Source organism: Myotis lucifugus, unplaced genomic scaffold, assembly GCF_000147115.1.
Source record: "Myotis lucifugus unplaced genomic scaffold, Myoluc2.0 scaffold_9, whole genome shotgun sequence".
Taxonomy (NCBI): domain Eukaryota; kingdom Metazoa; phylum Chordata; class Mammalia; order Chiroptera; family Vespertilionidae; genus Myotis; species Myotis lucifugus.
Window position 1 is genome coordinate 5,100,715 of NW_005871057.1, and position 17,958 is coordinate 5,118,672.

General features: G+C 36.5%; 1 protein-coding gene across 7 annotated transcripts in view; it reads right to left on the reverse strand.

Annotated features, from left to right (window-relative positions):
* Nucleotides 1-17,958, reverse strand: part of PPFIA2 (PTPRF interacting protein alpha 2) — a 460,535-nt gene that overhangs the window by 99,388 nt on the left and 343,189 nt on the right. For all 7 annotated transcript variants that reach the window (XM_006083971.3, XM_014451455.2, XM_006083973.3 and 4 more), the window contains 3 exons: nucleotides 12,905-13,126; nucleotides 6,264-6,410; nucleotides 5,125-5,259 (listed from right to left, as the gene is read on the reverse strand). In XM_006083971.3, the coding sequence (XP_006084033.1) occupies nucleotides 5,125-5,259; nucleotides 6,264-6,410; nucleotides 12,905-13,126 (504 nt within the window). The remainder of the gene's footprint in view (nucleotides 1-5,124; nucleotides 5,260-6,263; nucleotides 6,411-12,904; nucleotides 13,127-17,958) is intronic.

Sequence of the window (17,958 nt, forward strand, 5' to 3'; positions counted from 1 at the left end):
AGGATTGCGTTTCCTCAGCAACAGCAGCAAAATGACTTGTGTTCTCGAAATACACATTATGTCTGTGTGTCCTCAGGGATAGTCTTAATTTGAACTTTTAAATGAGTATTATGAAGTTCTCAAATTATCGAGGTGACCATAATACTGCGAGGACAAGAAAAATTATTTGTGATCTCTCCTGAATGGCACTAGTGACCACTCCAAAACTGTTTCTGCATTGATTTGTTGCTATGGAAACAAAATAGTGCCCTAATGTATATAGGCAGCATCTTGCCTTTGTGAGCTAAAGTTTCCCCAGTGCCAAGGTTAGTTACATGTCTTAGAGGTGGTTGCCAGGTTACCACAGACGCAGACTGTTGAACACATGTGACATTGCTGATAGCTGAATTGTATTAGTATGTTATACACAGGTTACACGTAAAGTTACATCAACATGTTCATGATAATTACAACTTCTTAAGTAATTATAACATTAAAAGCAACCTATGTCAGGACAACAAAATTCAACTCTAGACCATATTCTATTACATTTTATATATTTATTCTAAAACAGTGAAACTTACTGTATGCAAATATAGGACTATATATAAATATATCATTCAGTATCTGAAAACAAATAGTCACCTATTCATGTATTGGTTCACATGCATATGTACTATTGTGTATAATAAATTGCAATTTAATCTATCAAATAACAATTAACATTTAACTGGAGTGCTTACACAAGTTATAGTTCAACATTTACAGTTTTTAATTTTCCTTCTGATACCCTTATTTCATAAATATGAGAAATAATGAAGAAATAACAATAACCAAATTTTCTCTTCAAATTCTAAGCAGAAGCAACACAGAAAGCTATCGTAGTCTCCAAATGTCATAAATGATTTTATAATAGCATTTAAAACTTAGAATTAAATCAAGAATACAGTTAGTGGGTCAAAATGTTGTTGAAATTATATAATCTAAATTCATAAAGGTATTTGTAATTTTTAAAAATATAATTTAACAGACAGTGGTATGAAAATTAATCAGGGGACTGATTCAAGATAGTCAAGACATGAACATTTCAATTTCCAAAACCGTATCTTCAAAAACACAAGTCTGGTAGGTCTTTCATGGTACTTAAAACTTCTACCTGTTTCTATCTTAAATAATGAAAATACACCAAAACATTGTCAAAATTCACTTCAGAGAATGAATGAGAATTCTGTCATGTTTAAATATCTATGTCATTGCTGATCTTTTTACTTGTACTAAAAATGAATAAAATACCTTGTGGAATTAAGATGAACTATGTCCTTGATGAAGGAATATGCATTGTAATTAAAGAAGTCAACATCACAAATAACAAGATTGGGAGCCAAAAATATTTATTAGTTAATTGTGTTTATCCTCACAAAAGCCAAATTTTAAGTTTTCTCCATAGTTATACTTCTGATTTTCTAAAAATCTTAAATGAGGTTTACCTCCTACACACACACACACACACACACACACACACACACACACGGAAAGAAAGATACCCCTACCAACCAAAGAATAGATTCAGACATCATTTCTGATCAACTTCAACCACTGTTGATTTATGTTCACCTTAGCCTTGTAAAGACTGCAGCTTAAGCAATTGTTGTGAATGTTGTGAACACCAGTGTCACACAAGAACAATCTGCTATTTTTTACATTCCTTGACGGGATAGAGAATTTATCTTCTGTTCACTCTTTAACATGTGACAGGACAGTTCCAAATGAGCTAAAGATTCAGGAAAAAAATTACACAGAGTGTGGATATATTTGGAAATGGAGAAGAAGCGAAAGTTACAGATCGGGGAACCAAAGAGAAGAGAAAAAAATAGGCAGCTAATAATAAAAGCAGAAAAATATATAGGCCAAATAAAATGTCTGTGGGATTGTTAAGAATACCATTCAAAATATAGCAGAGAGGAGCCTAGGTTTTAAATAGGCAAAAATATTTTATTTTTGTGAATAGTCAAAAATATTAAGAACTAGAAAAAGACTATGATGATCAATAATAGTGAGATAATAAAAACCAATTGAAATTCAAAAAATAAATAAATAAAGCAAATTCTAGTGATGTTCCCTAATGGTCTTGAGAACAGAAGGCAAGAAAAAGTATGATTGTTGTGGCCATAAATCTTGGGGGAACATATGAATGATCTTCAGATATTATGAAAATGTTACAGAGGGAGTGTTTTGATAAAAATCTCAGCACTAGAGGAGCATGTATGATGGATTAAATGCAGCAATCATCTGAAAATGGTATATCTGAAATGTTATTGATATAGAGTTAGCCAGAAGAGAAATCAGTGAGGAGAAGCAGAGTAAATTCTAGCATTTTTAACACTTTTTAAGAAGAAGAAAACTCTACTGTAAAAAGAAGAAGTCAAAAGGGTCCAGAAGAAATGAAATTTCAGCAATATATTATGAGGTCGGAGTAAACTGAGGAAATAATTTGGGTACACAAGTGAATATGTGTATCAAAGTAAGAGCCCAAGAGAATAAAATGAAAGGCAAAAAAGGCGAGACACATATTTCAAGTTAAAAACTATTTTAAATTAAGAATTCTCATGAATATTTAATGTAAAGTTTCATATGTAAAGTATTGCTTTTAAATTATGTTTTATTTTCAGTCTATCAGAGGTAAATTTGGGGCAATTTTATGTTGAATTTTAAATTGTGTTTGATTGGAAGAGATTCTAAACTTTCTTGTATTTTATGCAGGATAATATTGATGATTATTTTACACTAAAATTTGGCAAAAGTTATTTTTTATTATTTAGCCACCAAATTGCCACTAACATAATTCAATTTAATAAAATAACTCTTTATAAAAGTTTTTTGGGTTCCTCAGATAAGAAGACTAATTGTACATATCTCAATCCATAATATAGTAATTGAAAATATCTTCACAAGAAAAAGTAGAATGCTATTAATATATTTGCACATTTTGATATAATTTAGAAAAGATATTTAAATTAAATGTTAAACTTATCTTTATATTAGAAACCACACATTCCTGGAATTGCCACAGGAATTTATGGCATGGTACGTGACTATGGAAGGATCCAGATTGTAACATAACCCTAATCACCTAATGTTTAGGTCAGCTAGTTACTCCAATACTCTATAGATAACCAACTATTCCAATATTTTCTAACCCTGCAATTCATTGCCAAACGTTTGCCTTTTTTCTACCCGATTGACTTCCCTATTTTAATTAATAGGTGTCAGCTTACTGTTCCTCTTTACTTATTTACTTTTGCAGGAAATCAAATATGTGTGCCTACTCTTATATTGCCACATCAATTGCTTTGAATAATCCCTAATGACAGAATTTGTAACTTGTAGTTTACCCACTTACTTGCAGTGGAGGAGACAACTTAGCACACAGTAATGATTGTGTGAACCACTAAAATATGTGTATATTTTCAATTGATATTAAAAGTCAAACATGCCGAAACCGGTTTGGCTCAATGGATAGAGCGTCGGCCTGCAGACTCAAGGGTCCCGGGTTCGATTCCGGTCAAGGGCATGTACCTGGGTTGTGGGCACATCCCCAGTGGGAGATGTGCAGGAGGCAGCTGATCGATGTTTCTCTCTCATCTATGTTTCTAAGTCTCTATCTCTCTCCCTTCCTCTCTGTAAAAAATCAATAAAATATATATTTTTTAAAAAGTCAAACATGATTTTAGTAAAAAATATGGACTTTTATTTTAGTGATATGTATATGTATTTTGAAGCAATGTCATCTCCGTTTGATAGTGAAAGGTAAGGATAGTTTTTTTTAAACATTATAATGGTTGCAGAATTCTAAAATATGCAGATAATTACAGAATCTAATGGCTATAACTTGGTAGATAATATTGAACATTCTTCAGAATACTACAGATTTTATTTTATTTTACTTTTTAATATTTATCTTTTATTTATATTTTTTAAATTAAATTCATTGGGGTGACATTGGTTGACATGATCATATAGGTCCCAGGTATGAGTTTCTATTTTACAAGATCTAGATATTGCACCCTGTGCCCACCACCCAAAGTCAAATCTCTTGTCACCATAACTCCCTTCTTCCCCCATCACCCTCCCTCTGACAAATCACAACTACAATGAGATACCACCTCACACCTGTTAGAGTGGCCATTATCAATAAGACAAGCAAGAACAAGTGTTGGAGAGGTTGTGGAAAGAAGAGAACCCTCATTCACTGCTGGTGGGAATGTAGAGTGGTACAATTACTATGGAAAGTATTATGGCAATTCCTTAAAAAATTAAGAATAGAGCTACCACACAACCCAGCAATCCCTTTCCTGGAGATATACCTGAAAAACTCGAAAATATCTATTTGCAAAGATATATGCACCCCTATGTTCATTGAAGCATTATTCACTGGATAAAGAAGATGTGTTACATATACACAATGGAATACTATTCAGCCACAAGAAAGGATAAAATACTGCCATTTGCAACAACATGAATAGAACTTGAGAATATTATGCTAAGTGAGATAAGTCAGTCAGAAAAAGTAAAGAACCATATGATTTCACTCAAATGTGGGATATAATACTATGGATTTTAATTGGTTCGGAAGAAATTGTATCCACTAAAACCACTCTCTGACTACTTCATGGCCGGAGACCTTAGACTGCTATAAATGTAACTTCCAAATTCTAAAAATTCTTTTCTACTATAGTCAAAAATGAATCAACTGCTATGATATTTCCTATATTTATTGTACCAATTTATGTTTAGCATATTAAAATATGTCTCATGTATATACATATTAAATATCATTATGTGTTTATATTGCAATTATTCTGATGTGCAAATATTGCCATGGAAAATTAATATAAGGACATAAAATTTTATTTTTGTTAATGTTTAAGTAGGCAAGGGAATCGTCACAGTCATATGTTAATCATTCATGTCAGCATAAATAAGATATACATAGTTTGAAAAATTCACCTAAATATGAAACCAATGTAATAAATATTAGATGAACTTAATTTTCATAAAGACTAAAGAAAATCTTTACAGCTTCATTTTGATTACCAGTCATTTCTGTGAGCACATCTAAGCTGACCAAGTGTTATATTGCAGTACCTTTGTCAGGGCTGCAATTCTCTGAGCCAGCTCAGCCTCTACTTCAGGTAAGGTCTCAGCTTTTCTCATTGTCTGCTGCAACTTCTGCTCCGCAAGCTCAAGTCGTTCCTGTAACTGTCTGTTCTTCTCTTCCATCTGAAACAGGGGTGGGAAAGAGACACTTCAAGGATCACAGTTAGTATAGCAGACCCCATTCACTAGGGGGCTTGGACTTCAGCCATTATCATAGATTTAAAATTAGCTGCCACACTTACCGTGCAAAAAGATCATTGCCCTCGTGTTTTTTATATACTACTTATCCACATTCCTTAATAAAATTGAGCACATTAAAAAAATTTAGAAAAGCTCTTACCAATGGCAGCAAAAAGAAAAGAAGTTAACAGTGAATATATACTTGGACCAATGGAATACAAGTCAGTACTTACACTTCTGATGCACCATATTAGCATAATATTGAAAGTCAGAGTATTGTCTGGAGAGGGAGAGGTAATGTACTATAATGGTTAGGCTCAAAAGATGGGATTGGCAAACATTTTTCTGTGAAGGGCCAGGTAGTAAATATCTCAGACTTTGTGTCCCATATAGTTTTGGTTCTAACATTTTGATTCTACTGTTGTAGCACAAAAGCAGTCATAGACAATGATTAAATAATGGGTATGACTATGTTTCAATAAAACTTTATTTACAAAGCAGAGCCATAGTTTTGTCTCAGAGAGTATAGTTTGCCCACTCCTGCTCTGGAGTGGAGTAGACTTTAGTTTCCATTACAGACTCTGGCAACTACCAGATGTGTGACCTTGAGAAAATGTTCATGTCGCTGAACCTTACTGTCGGCGGTATAATAACTGTGCTTACTTCACAGGTGGTGGTTAGATTTAAGTGAGGTAATACATGTAAACTACTTAGCACAGTTTCTGGTTCATGTTTAGATCCAAAGTAAATTTTAGTCATTATTTTTATTATTATTAAGAACAATTTCTAAATTACCTACTGAAAACCACATGTTTAGTTCACACCATTCTAAATTTTAGAGAATGATTGATTGTGAAGAAATAACGTACTTAATTTACTCAACATTTTGTGAGAATGGTGAGAACACGCACATGGACCAGAACAAAAACAACACAGAGATACTGAACCTGCCGGAGGATGGCCTCTTTATTTGCTAACTCATTTTCTAGTTTATCATTCATATCATGTATGGAGGTAGATTCTCTCTGAGCACTGAGGTAACGCTTCTCAAGGGTTGTGATCCTTTCTTCCATATCTTCCTTCTGTGCCATGGCCTACAATTAAAATAATAAAAAAATTCAAATCAGATTCTCAGACAGTGTAACTTATTGTCTTGTTATTTAAATAAAAGACTAATCCATGAAAACCATTGCTTTATTAAAGTAAATATTAATTTGTTTCATTTCACAAGAGGAATGTAAGATTTCATGTGAGTTTTCCCAAATTACCTGTCTGAATTCTTCTTATATCTTGGGTTAACCGAAAGCTGTCTTTCTCTGAGAATGCAATGGCGTACATACATATCTACCATGAAACTCATGTCCTTAGTCACCCTGCCTACCCACAAATCAGCTCTTCTTGTGTTACTTGGCTATGGAATGACACCAATCTCCCTAGGATTTTAGGATCATTCTTGAAAATTTCTCCACCCTCTCACTTTAATTAATTAATTGGTTAATTAATTAATTGAATGTGTCTTTGTTGAAAGTATTACAGATGTCTCCCTTTTTGCTCCCCATTGACCCCCTCTACCACACTCCCGCCCAGCCCACTCCCCAAACCTTCACTGCACTATTGTCTGTCCATGGGTTATGCATATATGCATATAAATTCTTTGGTTAATCTCTTCCCACCATCCTCCCCCCACCCTTTCCCTCTGAGATTTGTCAGTGTGTTACATGCTCCAATGTCTCTGGATCTATTCTGTTCATCAGGGTTTTTTTGTTCCTTAGATTCCACATATAAGTGAGATCATATGATATTTATCTTTCTCTGATTGGCTTATTTTACTGAGCATAATATTCTCACTTTAGTAGCCTAACCTGTCATCTTGCTATTGGTCTTTTTTTCCTGCTTACTGATTCTCCACCCTACTGACCTAGAGACATTTCTAAATGCCAATGTGAGCATATTGTACTCCATCTTTTATGTAAAATCTGAGCTACAAAGCCTAGAAAAGAAGTAGCTGTATGACCTGACACATCTCTAGCTCTATGTACTGGAATGAATCATGTTCCCCTCATTAGCCCCCCGAAATTCATGTCCACCAAGGACCTGTGAATTTGACGTTATTTTTAAATAAGCTTTTGCAGAAGTAATCAAGTTAAGATGAAGTCATACAGCATTCGTGTGGGCCTTAAATCCAATGACTTGTGATCTAATAAGAAGAGGGAGATCTGGGGATACAGAGACATACAGAGAAAAGGGCAGTCTTCAGAAGGAGGCAGAGATTGTAGTTACACTATTACCAGCTAAGAACACCAAGGAATCTCAGCAACCACCAGGCTAGAAGTGGCAAATCAAGATTCTTCTCTAGATAGAGCCTTCAGAGGTAATATGGCCCTACTGATATTGAACTTATAGTCTCCAAAACTGTGAGAGAATGAATTACTGTTGCTTTAAGCCACCCAGTTTATGCTAATTGTTACCACAGCCTCAGGAAACTAATAAACTCTGTGATTTCATTTCCTCCTGAAATTCATTTTTGTTGACTTCTTTGCTTAGCTCAGTTCCGCTGATCTTCAAGGCCCAATTAAAGACTGCTTGTTTAATTATGTGAATATTAAGTTCAAATGTATAAAATCCAAGTAATCCATCAATTTGGAAAAAAAATCCAGGTTATATTTTTTGACATTAGGTACACAACCCTATATTTTAGCTATCCCAAACAACAGTTACTATTTACAAAACTTTTATTTTAAATTTTGACTATTTTTATATAATTTTAGTCCAATGATGGCAGGGTATCTCTTCAGAACACATACAATATTGCATCCTGTTAATTTCATTTTCATCCAGAACTCTGAGATATCTTGCTAATGTTTTAGTTCAAAGAGAAAATTCTGAAACTAGAGTGCACCTATAAAATTTGCACTAAATTTAATGGCAATAAATTCAGTAAAAGGCATAGATATGTGTCTTCAGAACATGGATCCTAGAGTAGTACATACTTGCTGCAAATCCTAGTTTTTGATGCATTTTACCTTTGTTATCAGGTAAATATTGCAATATTGCTTAACCTCCCTTTTTTGGGGGTGGGGGTGGGATATTGGCACTTACCATATAACGTTGTTGTAGTATGTTTGCTGTGATGTTGAAATACTTTGCATGGTGTCTCATGAAGAAAACACACTCAATAAATAATACCTAACTTTTATTATTAATTGGTATTATGCCTACAATTAACTGATATGGCTGTGCCACACATTAAATGCAGGAATCATTGTATGTGACTTTGGTTTTACATTTTGGGTCAATGATTCATGTGGGAGATTCAATTTTTAGCTGTAGGCTGTGTTGACAAAAATAAATTTTGAATTTACAAGTTCAAGAAATATCTTTTCCCTGTGTGTCACTTGGAATTTCTAAAAAAGAAAGCTTTTCTTTATCCCTGAAAACGCTATCTAAAAAAGGAGAAAAACAGATGAAAGATTCAATTATCTCTTGACCTGAAGTTTATTTATAAACTGAATTTTATTATATCCAATAAATATAACTCCACAAATCTAGTAAAGTGAAGAATACAATTCCATATTTCAGATAATAGAAAATACAAAATTTATTTAATCACTTAGCAACCTTGTGAAGAGCTTTTATAAGAAGTTGGAAAGGTAAGCTGATTTTATTTGTAAAATAAAATATAATTTAAAGACTTCACAAAAAATTCTAACTCTTTGCATATCAACATATTTAATGTGATATTATATTCAATGCCTGATTAGTAGCCCTCTGATTAAAAAGTGGAGAGCTAAACTTCTGTTATGTTTACTTTTTTTCCCCTGTTTTTTACTTTCGAAAACTAAGGCTTTAACAGATAATTTCCCTACTCTTTCGCATATTAGTAGATTTCTTGATTTGTTCTGACCATTGTATTTTCAAACATTGCAGGAAAAATAGGTTTTAGCTGAACTTTCAGACTGTGCTTTTGGATCAAACACCTGAAGATATCCAATAATAGCTGCTCTTAAAAACACTTTCCCAACACTGAGGACATGCAGTCTGTGCTTTCCAAATGTGTGCTATGCCTTGATCCAGTCCCCCCTAGTAGGTCACAATCAATTTGTTAAGCAACTAAAACTAAACTTCAAATCAAAATAAATTTAGATAGACTTATTTCTTGACAAAGAAGAATTACAAAACTATATTTAAAAGCATTAATGAAGCATACTAAAATAATTCATTTCAGATATGTTTGATTGTTCTCACATGCAAAGCAAAATACACTTCAGTTTTAATTATATGGTTAGTTTTCTTATTATAGAATTTTTTCTTAATTTGATAACCATTTACTGTTTATTCAATATGTAAATCATACTGTGCTAGCAGAGGTAGCAAGATAAATCACCTTAATTTTTTTCTACTAAAATATTTGCAATCTAGTAGATTTTGTGTGACCACAGTCCAAGAATGCATTATTATTTAGGAAAATAAAAGCTAAGTCTGGGGCTATGAGTGAGTAAATGATACCTTTTTAAGTATGTGCTTTGTGTATCTTCATGCTTATTGGGATTGATCATTTAGGGGGCCGTTATATTGTAGCTGCATTTTTAGGACAGTTTCTACCACTGAAGTAATGCCTGCATCTCACTGATTTTGAAAGCTCATCAAAGTGTCAGAACCACAGGTTTTGAAGTCAGGCTTGTCCTATGTCTTCCTGGTACTGGGGCCTGAGGGAGTAGGGAGGTCAGTGCATAGACCTTGGACAAGTCACTTCATCTCACTAAAACCTTAGATTATTCACCTGAGAAAAGTGGGCTAATGACAAGTACCTTCTCTATTGTATAGATATAATGCACCTAAAATAGTTTTCCTGGTTGGTCCTCAAGAAATTCAGAGCAGCAAACCAGGAGCCTGTGGCCTGTGACATTAATCTTTCTGATAATATTGTACTTGACCTTCACAGTGTCTTTCACACACACACACACACACACACACACACACACACACACGTGATGCATGCAGGAAGTCGGGCAGAGTGTAGGCTCCTTGTCCAGGTTTCATTAACTCTATCACTTTCTACTATCCTGCACCTGGCACTTCACACATTTATACTGCCTGTCTGGCTCTGAAAGCATTAGTGTTTGCAACTTCCCTTCCAAGGTGAATAATGACAGACATTCCTTTCTTATGAAACTCTTCTAAAGTACAACTACATAGAAATGGTAGAGCTGATAAGAATAGTTATATTTTAAAATAATTCATCTAAAGGCAGAACAGCTTACACAAGAGAAGGGTTTCCCAATAAAAGAACACCTGGCACCAGGTGATTGAAATCTTTTTGTCACCTACATTCAAAGACTATTAGAATCAAGGAACTATTTTTACATCAGCAGTAAGAAAGGGGGAGCTGGTGATGCTGGGCTCCACCTGTGACACTGCGTTAAATAAGTGTGAATAAAATAGATGAGCATTAAATGAAAGGAAAACAGCTAAATATCCAGGACTAAGAAAATCAAGAAATACAGAATGAGCAAAAGCTCAAGAAATTGCCTTGGTCGTTTATTGGCCAGAAATCTCAGTATTCCTTATCAGTGATATAAAGGAGAGGTTAAATTTATTTACTTTATAAATTCTCCGAGTTTGGATTGTGAGAAGGAGTTAAGATAAGAGACATATCTATAGACTGTTAATTCATATAAGGGTATAGAGAGCACAGTATCTTTATTGGTGCAGTGGTAGAGCAATCTACCACTTCCTGGATCATGCATCTTCTGAGAGAATAGACATTGTTTTAGGACTTATTCTAATCTCATCCCTGCCTTTTGATGTTGACATCAAAAATCTATAAATATTCATTGTCCCAGTAAAGATGTTTGAGTGTCTATTCTATGCTCAGTAGTTATGCAAGTGACTCAAATGGAGCAATAAACAAAACAAGACAAAACAAACATTACATCCCTTATAAATTTTTATGTCTAGTTGAAAGGCATATGATAAACAAGTAAATCAGTAAAATATGAATTGTTTCAGGTGCAGTAATGCTGTGTGACTAAAAATGAGAGAAGAGGGAGGGTGTGTATGTGTAAATAGCATGGATAGGGAACACTTCACTGAGAAAACATTCGAGCAAAAAGCAGAGGAAAAATAAGACGTAAAAGAATAGGCCTGGCTTGTTTAAGAGGCCCCCTTAACTGAACAGATAGGGATAAAATGAAAGATTAAAAGATGAGTTCTAAGAGGTCAGACAGTACCTATAGCTTGTAGGTATTGCAAGGACTTTGCAATATAAATAGGAGAGGTACCAAGGACAGCTCCAAGGATTTTAGCCTGAGCAACAATAATAGGGTTGCCATCGGTTCAGATGTGTAGGACTTCGAGTAAGCCTGGCTTCCTAGGGGAATACCAGGAAAACAATATTGAGAAATCTAATTTTGAGAGACCCATGGGACATTTAGACACAGGCATCAGGAAATCAGGAGAGAAGGGTAAGCTGGAGATATAAATTGGGAGTCATAAGTCACTAGGTGGTTTTCGGAGCCATGAGAATGCATGAACTTACTCGGGTGCTAAAGGTAGATTGAGAAAGGATGACACTCCATGACTGGGCAGGAAGCTGAGCCAGTAAAGGCGGCTGAAATGGGAGTAGTAAACAGGCTGGAGGAAAATCAGGCGAGTGCAGTGTGCTATTAGCCAAGTGAAAAAGTGCCCCAGGGAGTGAGAACTGGATCAAGTGCTTCGGAGAACTGAGAAGTGGTCCCTAGATTCAGTAACAGGGAGGTCAAGAACAATGTGGGTAAGAACAGTTTGGATAGGACAGTGAAGGCAAAAGTATGAGTAAAATAAACTGAAGATAAAATGGAAAGAAAAGAACTGGCTACACAGAGTAGGTTAAACTTCAATAAAAATAGTTAAGTATATACAAAATATATAAAATGTCTAAAATAGATTATAAATGAATATGTAAAAATGAAAACAGTAAGTCACAAAATAAAATTTTCATAAATATCATCTTTTTAATTGAATAAAGTGAGAAAGTGAAAAACTTCTAAACTTTTCACCTTAGCTAGTAAGATAATTTGGCAATGTTACAAATAAACCATATCATTGTGTCTTTTGTAGTAACTTTCCAGTACTCTCTTTAAAGAGTAGATAACATGATGTTAAGTCTAGCAAGAACTGAATGTATAGAAAAAGGAAAGTTAGTACATACAAGCATACACATTCACATTCATAGACACAAATCCAAAAATGAGAGGGGACATTTTAAAATGTCTTTGAGTAGTCCCATAGCTAAGAGCATAACAATTCACTATACATATTCATATCAAGGGTTGTTTAAAATGAACAGCTCCACAATTTAAAAAAAATCTTTAAAAACTGTAAATTTTTTATTATATTTGAGACTTGATATCAAAATTCCTTTCCACACATATTTCGATGAAGTAAACAATATTTGCCTTATTGAACAAGTTTCATAACTAACACAATACATCCCAGATTATGGTCTTTTGAGATGAAAAGAGTATTACCACAGGGGATATTATGGAAAAAAAGCATCTCAGAGATTGCATTCAGGAAGTAAAGACTGAAAGCGTTATTAATCACTCACCTCCCTGATGTCCCTTTGATATTTAGTATTCATTTCTTCCGTTTTAATGAGATCCTTTCTTGCTGTCTCTGCTTCTTGTTCCACCTCTCCCACTCGGGAAGAAAGTGCTGCTAAACGTTCTTTCATTTGGACCATTTCATAGTTTTGCTTTTCAAGCAATTCCTGTAGTTCGACTATTTGACTAGTTTCATCAGTTGAATCTATAGAACCATTGGACAAACGCTGCAGGAAAAGAAAAGACACAGTGCTTAGGATTTTCTCAACTTCAATTTACAATTCACAAACTTAAAGAAATGAAATGGATACGGCTTTCACACGGAGAAATACGAACTCTAAAAGAGTTAATTTAAGAGGAAAACTAAGTTTCTGACAAGAACTCTTAATTGACACATATAGATGTAAAAGCTTAAGTGACTGGATGACTAGACTACCAGCTGGTAGCTATGATGCACACTGACCACCAGGGGGCAAACGCTCAATGCAGGAGCTGCCCCCTGGTGGTCAGTGCACTCCCACAGCAGGAGTGCTGCTCAGCTGACACATGGGCGCCAGATGCCAGGCTCATGGGTGGCAAGCGCAGCTGCGACAGGCAATAGCCTCTCCTGTGGAAACTCCCCCTGCGTGCCTGAGCAGGTGGTGGCAGGTGTAGTGGGGTCAGGATAAGCAGGAGTGGCGTGGTGCCCAGCCTGGGCTCAGGCTCCTCCCTGGCTGCCTGCCACTTCACGCACTACTACATCTCCCAAGCGGTCCCAGATTGCAAAAGGGTGTAGGCCAGGCCGAGGGACCCCACTGGTGCACGAATCCGTGCACCGGGCCCCTAGTTAGAATATAAAGGTAAATCAGTGATTTTCAAACAGGTTAACAGAGGCATTGGAACTGAAAGGTATTATATATTTACTAGAGGCCCTGGCCTGTGGGGATCGGCCGAAACTGGCAGTCCTACATCCCCCAGAGCCGTGGTCAGCAAACTGCGGCTCACGAGCCACATGCAGCTCTTTGGCCCCTTGAGTGTGGCTCTTCCTAAGCCTTAGGAGTACCCTAATTAAGTTAATAACATTGTACCTACTTATTTAGTTTAAGTTTAAAAAATTTGGCTCTCAAAAGAAATTTCAATTGTTGTACTGTTGATATTTGGCTCTTTTGACTAATGAGTTTGCCGACCACTGCCCCAGAGGGATGTAGCAGCTCGATAGTGCTGCTGCAGAGGTGGGAGAGGCTTGCATCGCTGCAGCTGCACTCGCCAGCTGTGAGCCCAGCATCTGGCACCTATTGGTCAGCTGAGTGGCGCTCCCGCTGTGGGAGTGCACTGACCACCAGAGGGCAGCTCCTGCATTGAGCATCTTCCCCCTGGTGGTCAGTGTGTGTCATAGCAACTGGTCGATCGGTCAACCGGTCAATTGGTTGACCGGTCACTTAGGGTTTTATATATATAGACTATACATGGCTTCACACAGAACACTGGCATATGCTAAACATTTAATAAGTGGCAGCTATTATGGTATAAATCTATATAATAAAAGCCTAAGAGACCATTAGAGCAAACAACCAGAACAACTGGTCACTATGATGCACACTGGCCACCAGTGGGCAGACACTCAATGCAGGAACTGCCCCCTGGTGGTCAGTGCACTTCCACAGGAGGAGCGCTGCTCAGCCAGAAGCCGGGCTCATGGCTGGCGAGCACAGCGGCAGTGGTGGGAGTCTCTCCTGCCTCCATGGAAGTGGAAGCGCTAAGGTGCAGTAAGCCGAGTGGTAAGGAGCAGCGAGCAGGCAGGCAGTAAGGAACAAGGGGTCCCGGACTCTGAGGGGGATGTCTGCCTGCCTGATCTCCATGGAGCAGGCCTAAGCTGGCAGGCAGACATCCCCTAAGGGGTTCCCCTCCCCAGTGCATGAATTTCATACACCAGGCCTCTAGTTATATATAAGATCCTATATAATAAAAGGCTAATATGCAAATCAACCTAACGGTGGAACAACCGGAAGACCTGAGCCAGAAGACCTGAGCCAGGCTCATGGCTGGTGAGCACAGCAGCAGCACTAAGGGTGTCTGACTGCTGGCTTAGACCTTCTCCCCGGACAGGCCTAAACTATCAGTTGGACATCCCCCAAAGGCTCCCAGACTGTGAGAGGGCACAGGCTGGGCTGAGGGACCCCCCCCAAGTGCACAAATTTCATTCACTGGGCCTCTAGTATATTAGAAGTAATATTACATTTATGCAAAAGTATATTATCTATTTATATAAAAGCCTAATATGCTAAGTGTCCGACCGATCAGTCGACCACTCAGTCGACCACTAGACCAGTCACTATGATGTGCACTGACCACCAGGGGGCAGATGCTCCAACCAGTAGGTTAGCTTGCTGCTAGGGTCCAGCCAATCGGGATTGGGCAAGATGGGCCGGACACGACTGGAGCCCTACTGTGGTCTCTCCCCAGCCTCTAAAATATTTCTTGTAATTAATTTCCTTTCAGTGTGCATGAATTCATGCACTGAGCCTCTAGATATTAAATAATAAGTAAGGGGATAGAAAACATGTAATATTTTTACTCAAGATCCTGTGTGCATCTGCAAGTTTTATTTTCAATGACACTCAGATGAAGAACTGATGCAACATTTTCTTTTAAAGAAGGTTGTCCCCACTGTGAATGTGACTTAGCTAGAACAAAAGTATAGAAAAGTCTTGATATCTATATTGCTATCAAAATAAAAGTCATGAGTGCACACAACCTATGGAAAGAAGACTGAAAAGAATTAAATAAAGGGAAATTAACTTTTCCCTTTCTGAAGGGGCTGCTAGTGTGACCCACGTCTTCAAAAGCATGCCTACAGCCTAGCCACATTGAAGAAGTTCTGTGACAAAAACTGTGCAACAATTAGACAGAAATGGTGCTAAGAAAAAAAGAGCCCAACCAAGTTGAACTAACAAAATAAGAAACAACAAAAAAGTACAATGAATTGCACTATAATGCTTGTTTGGAAAATATAAATTTGTTCCAACACAATAGATATATTAAGAAACAATTTGAACATACGTAAATTATGTGTCCTCTTATACATTGTTTCATCTCTGAGAATCACTGGATAAATACAGAAAACTGCATCTACCTGAACCAATCAATGTAGAAATACACAAAATACACACATGCACCTTCCCCAAACATCTAGCACTGACCTCAGTTCACTGTGTGCTTAGAGACCAACACTCTGCATCTGTGTTATAAATTTCTGTCTGATTTCGGATACCCCTCCTTCCACCATCACACAATAACTCACAGCTATAACCTTTTCGTCACCCATTCCATCAGCAAACTTCAGGTCTTTTTCAAGGTAAAGAGGTCTATTTATCATAGTATTTATGCTATTCTTGACCATGTAACATATGTAAAACTGCTACCATTTTTATTAGTTTTATATCTCTTTTTTATGTCACTGGTAAAGTTTTTAATGTGTGCTGCAAATCACTTTTACCCCATAGCCCTGTGATTTTTATTGTGCAATTTGTACAGTTCATGAAATCATTTAGGAATGAGTGTACTGAATGTCTATACATTATTTCTTTGAACCACGTGTGAACCTACATGATCTCAAAATAAAAAGTTTAATTTAAAAAAATGTTATGTCCCTGGCTGGGTAACTCAGTTGGTTAGAGTGTCATACTGATATGCCAAGATTGTGGGTTCTATCCTGGTCAGGGCACAAACATGAAGCAACCAACAAATGCATAAATAAGTAGAACAACAAATCTGTAATTCTATTCTCTCTCTCTCTCTCTCTCTCTCTCAATTAAAAAAAAAAGAGCAACTGACTACAGGAGAAAAGGGGGAGAGCAGAAAACAACGTAAAAACAGTGAGAAAGCCCTTTCTAGTTTTGCTCAGTGGCTAGAGCATCAGCCTGAAGACTGAAGGGTCCCGGGTTTGATTTGGTCACGGGCACATACCCAGGTTGCGGACTCGATCCTCATTAGGGGGCATGCAGGAGGCAGCCAATCAATGATTCTCTCTCATCATGGATGTTTCTATCTCCCCCTCTCCCTCTCCCTTCCTGTCTGAAATTAATAAAAATGTATTTTTAAAAAACAGTGAGAGAAACAGGCAAAAAAAAGACGGAGTCAGATTTAAGATAGTATTTTAAGATGTCAGTCAGATCTACAGCCCTAATACTTTGACGGTATTACTGAACTTTACTATTGCAGATACTGAACCTCTAATTATCTAATGAAATGATAAGAGACATTACAACTACATAAGAACGTTGGTTGGACACTGCAGTAGGTTGACAGGTCCTTCTTCCACATCTTTATTCTCCTGTCTGGTGAGATTGTTACTAGCTGAGGGATCACAGCTGAGAATGTCCCCAGGAATTGCTCTCAGGGGAAGGGAACTGCCTTTCCTAAATTATGCCCCTCTCCCTAGGCGTGCAATACTACATACATGTAGCACTGTATTATTGGGAAACCAATGAAAAACAAACTTTTAGACAGCTTTTATGGACACAACTCTCGAAAACACTGATAGTGACCTTTATGCAGCTCACACTAACTACACATTGAACTGGAAAAGCCAGTTTCTGATCATTAGGCAGCAATTGAGAACTGGTTTAGGGAAGAAGGTGAGAGCCAATTTCCAGCCAGTTATGTCCAAATTTGTGATAACTAAGGGATAATATTAAGGGTTCCTGTCATAATAACATATAACTTCTAACTCTGAACACTACTTACAAGCAACTAGGCAAATGTTAGCTTTACTATAACCCCTACCTCCTCACATTGAGAACTTTCTGCCATCAACTAAATACAGTGATTTTTAGAAACTATAAAACTTTTTAAAAACAAATTTTTACTTTGAAAAATGTTTTACATAATTAAAAAATTACATTTAGGATTTTAGTGCCCTAATTTTTATTTTTTGGAGAAACTGAGAATCATACAGCTGATCTAAATTAAAATGCAGAACTTTGAATTCCAAGTTTAGGTCATCTACTCTTTACCATATTGCCTGTATTCAGAACACATAAGATCAACATCATAAAGTCATACAAGCATGTGGTATGGA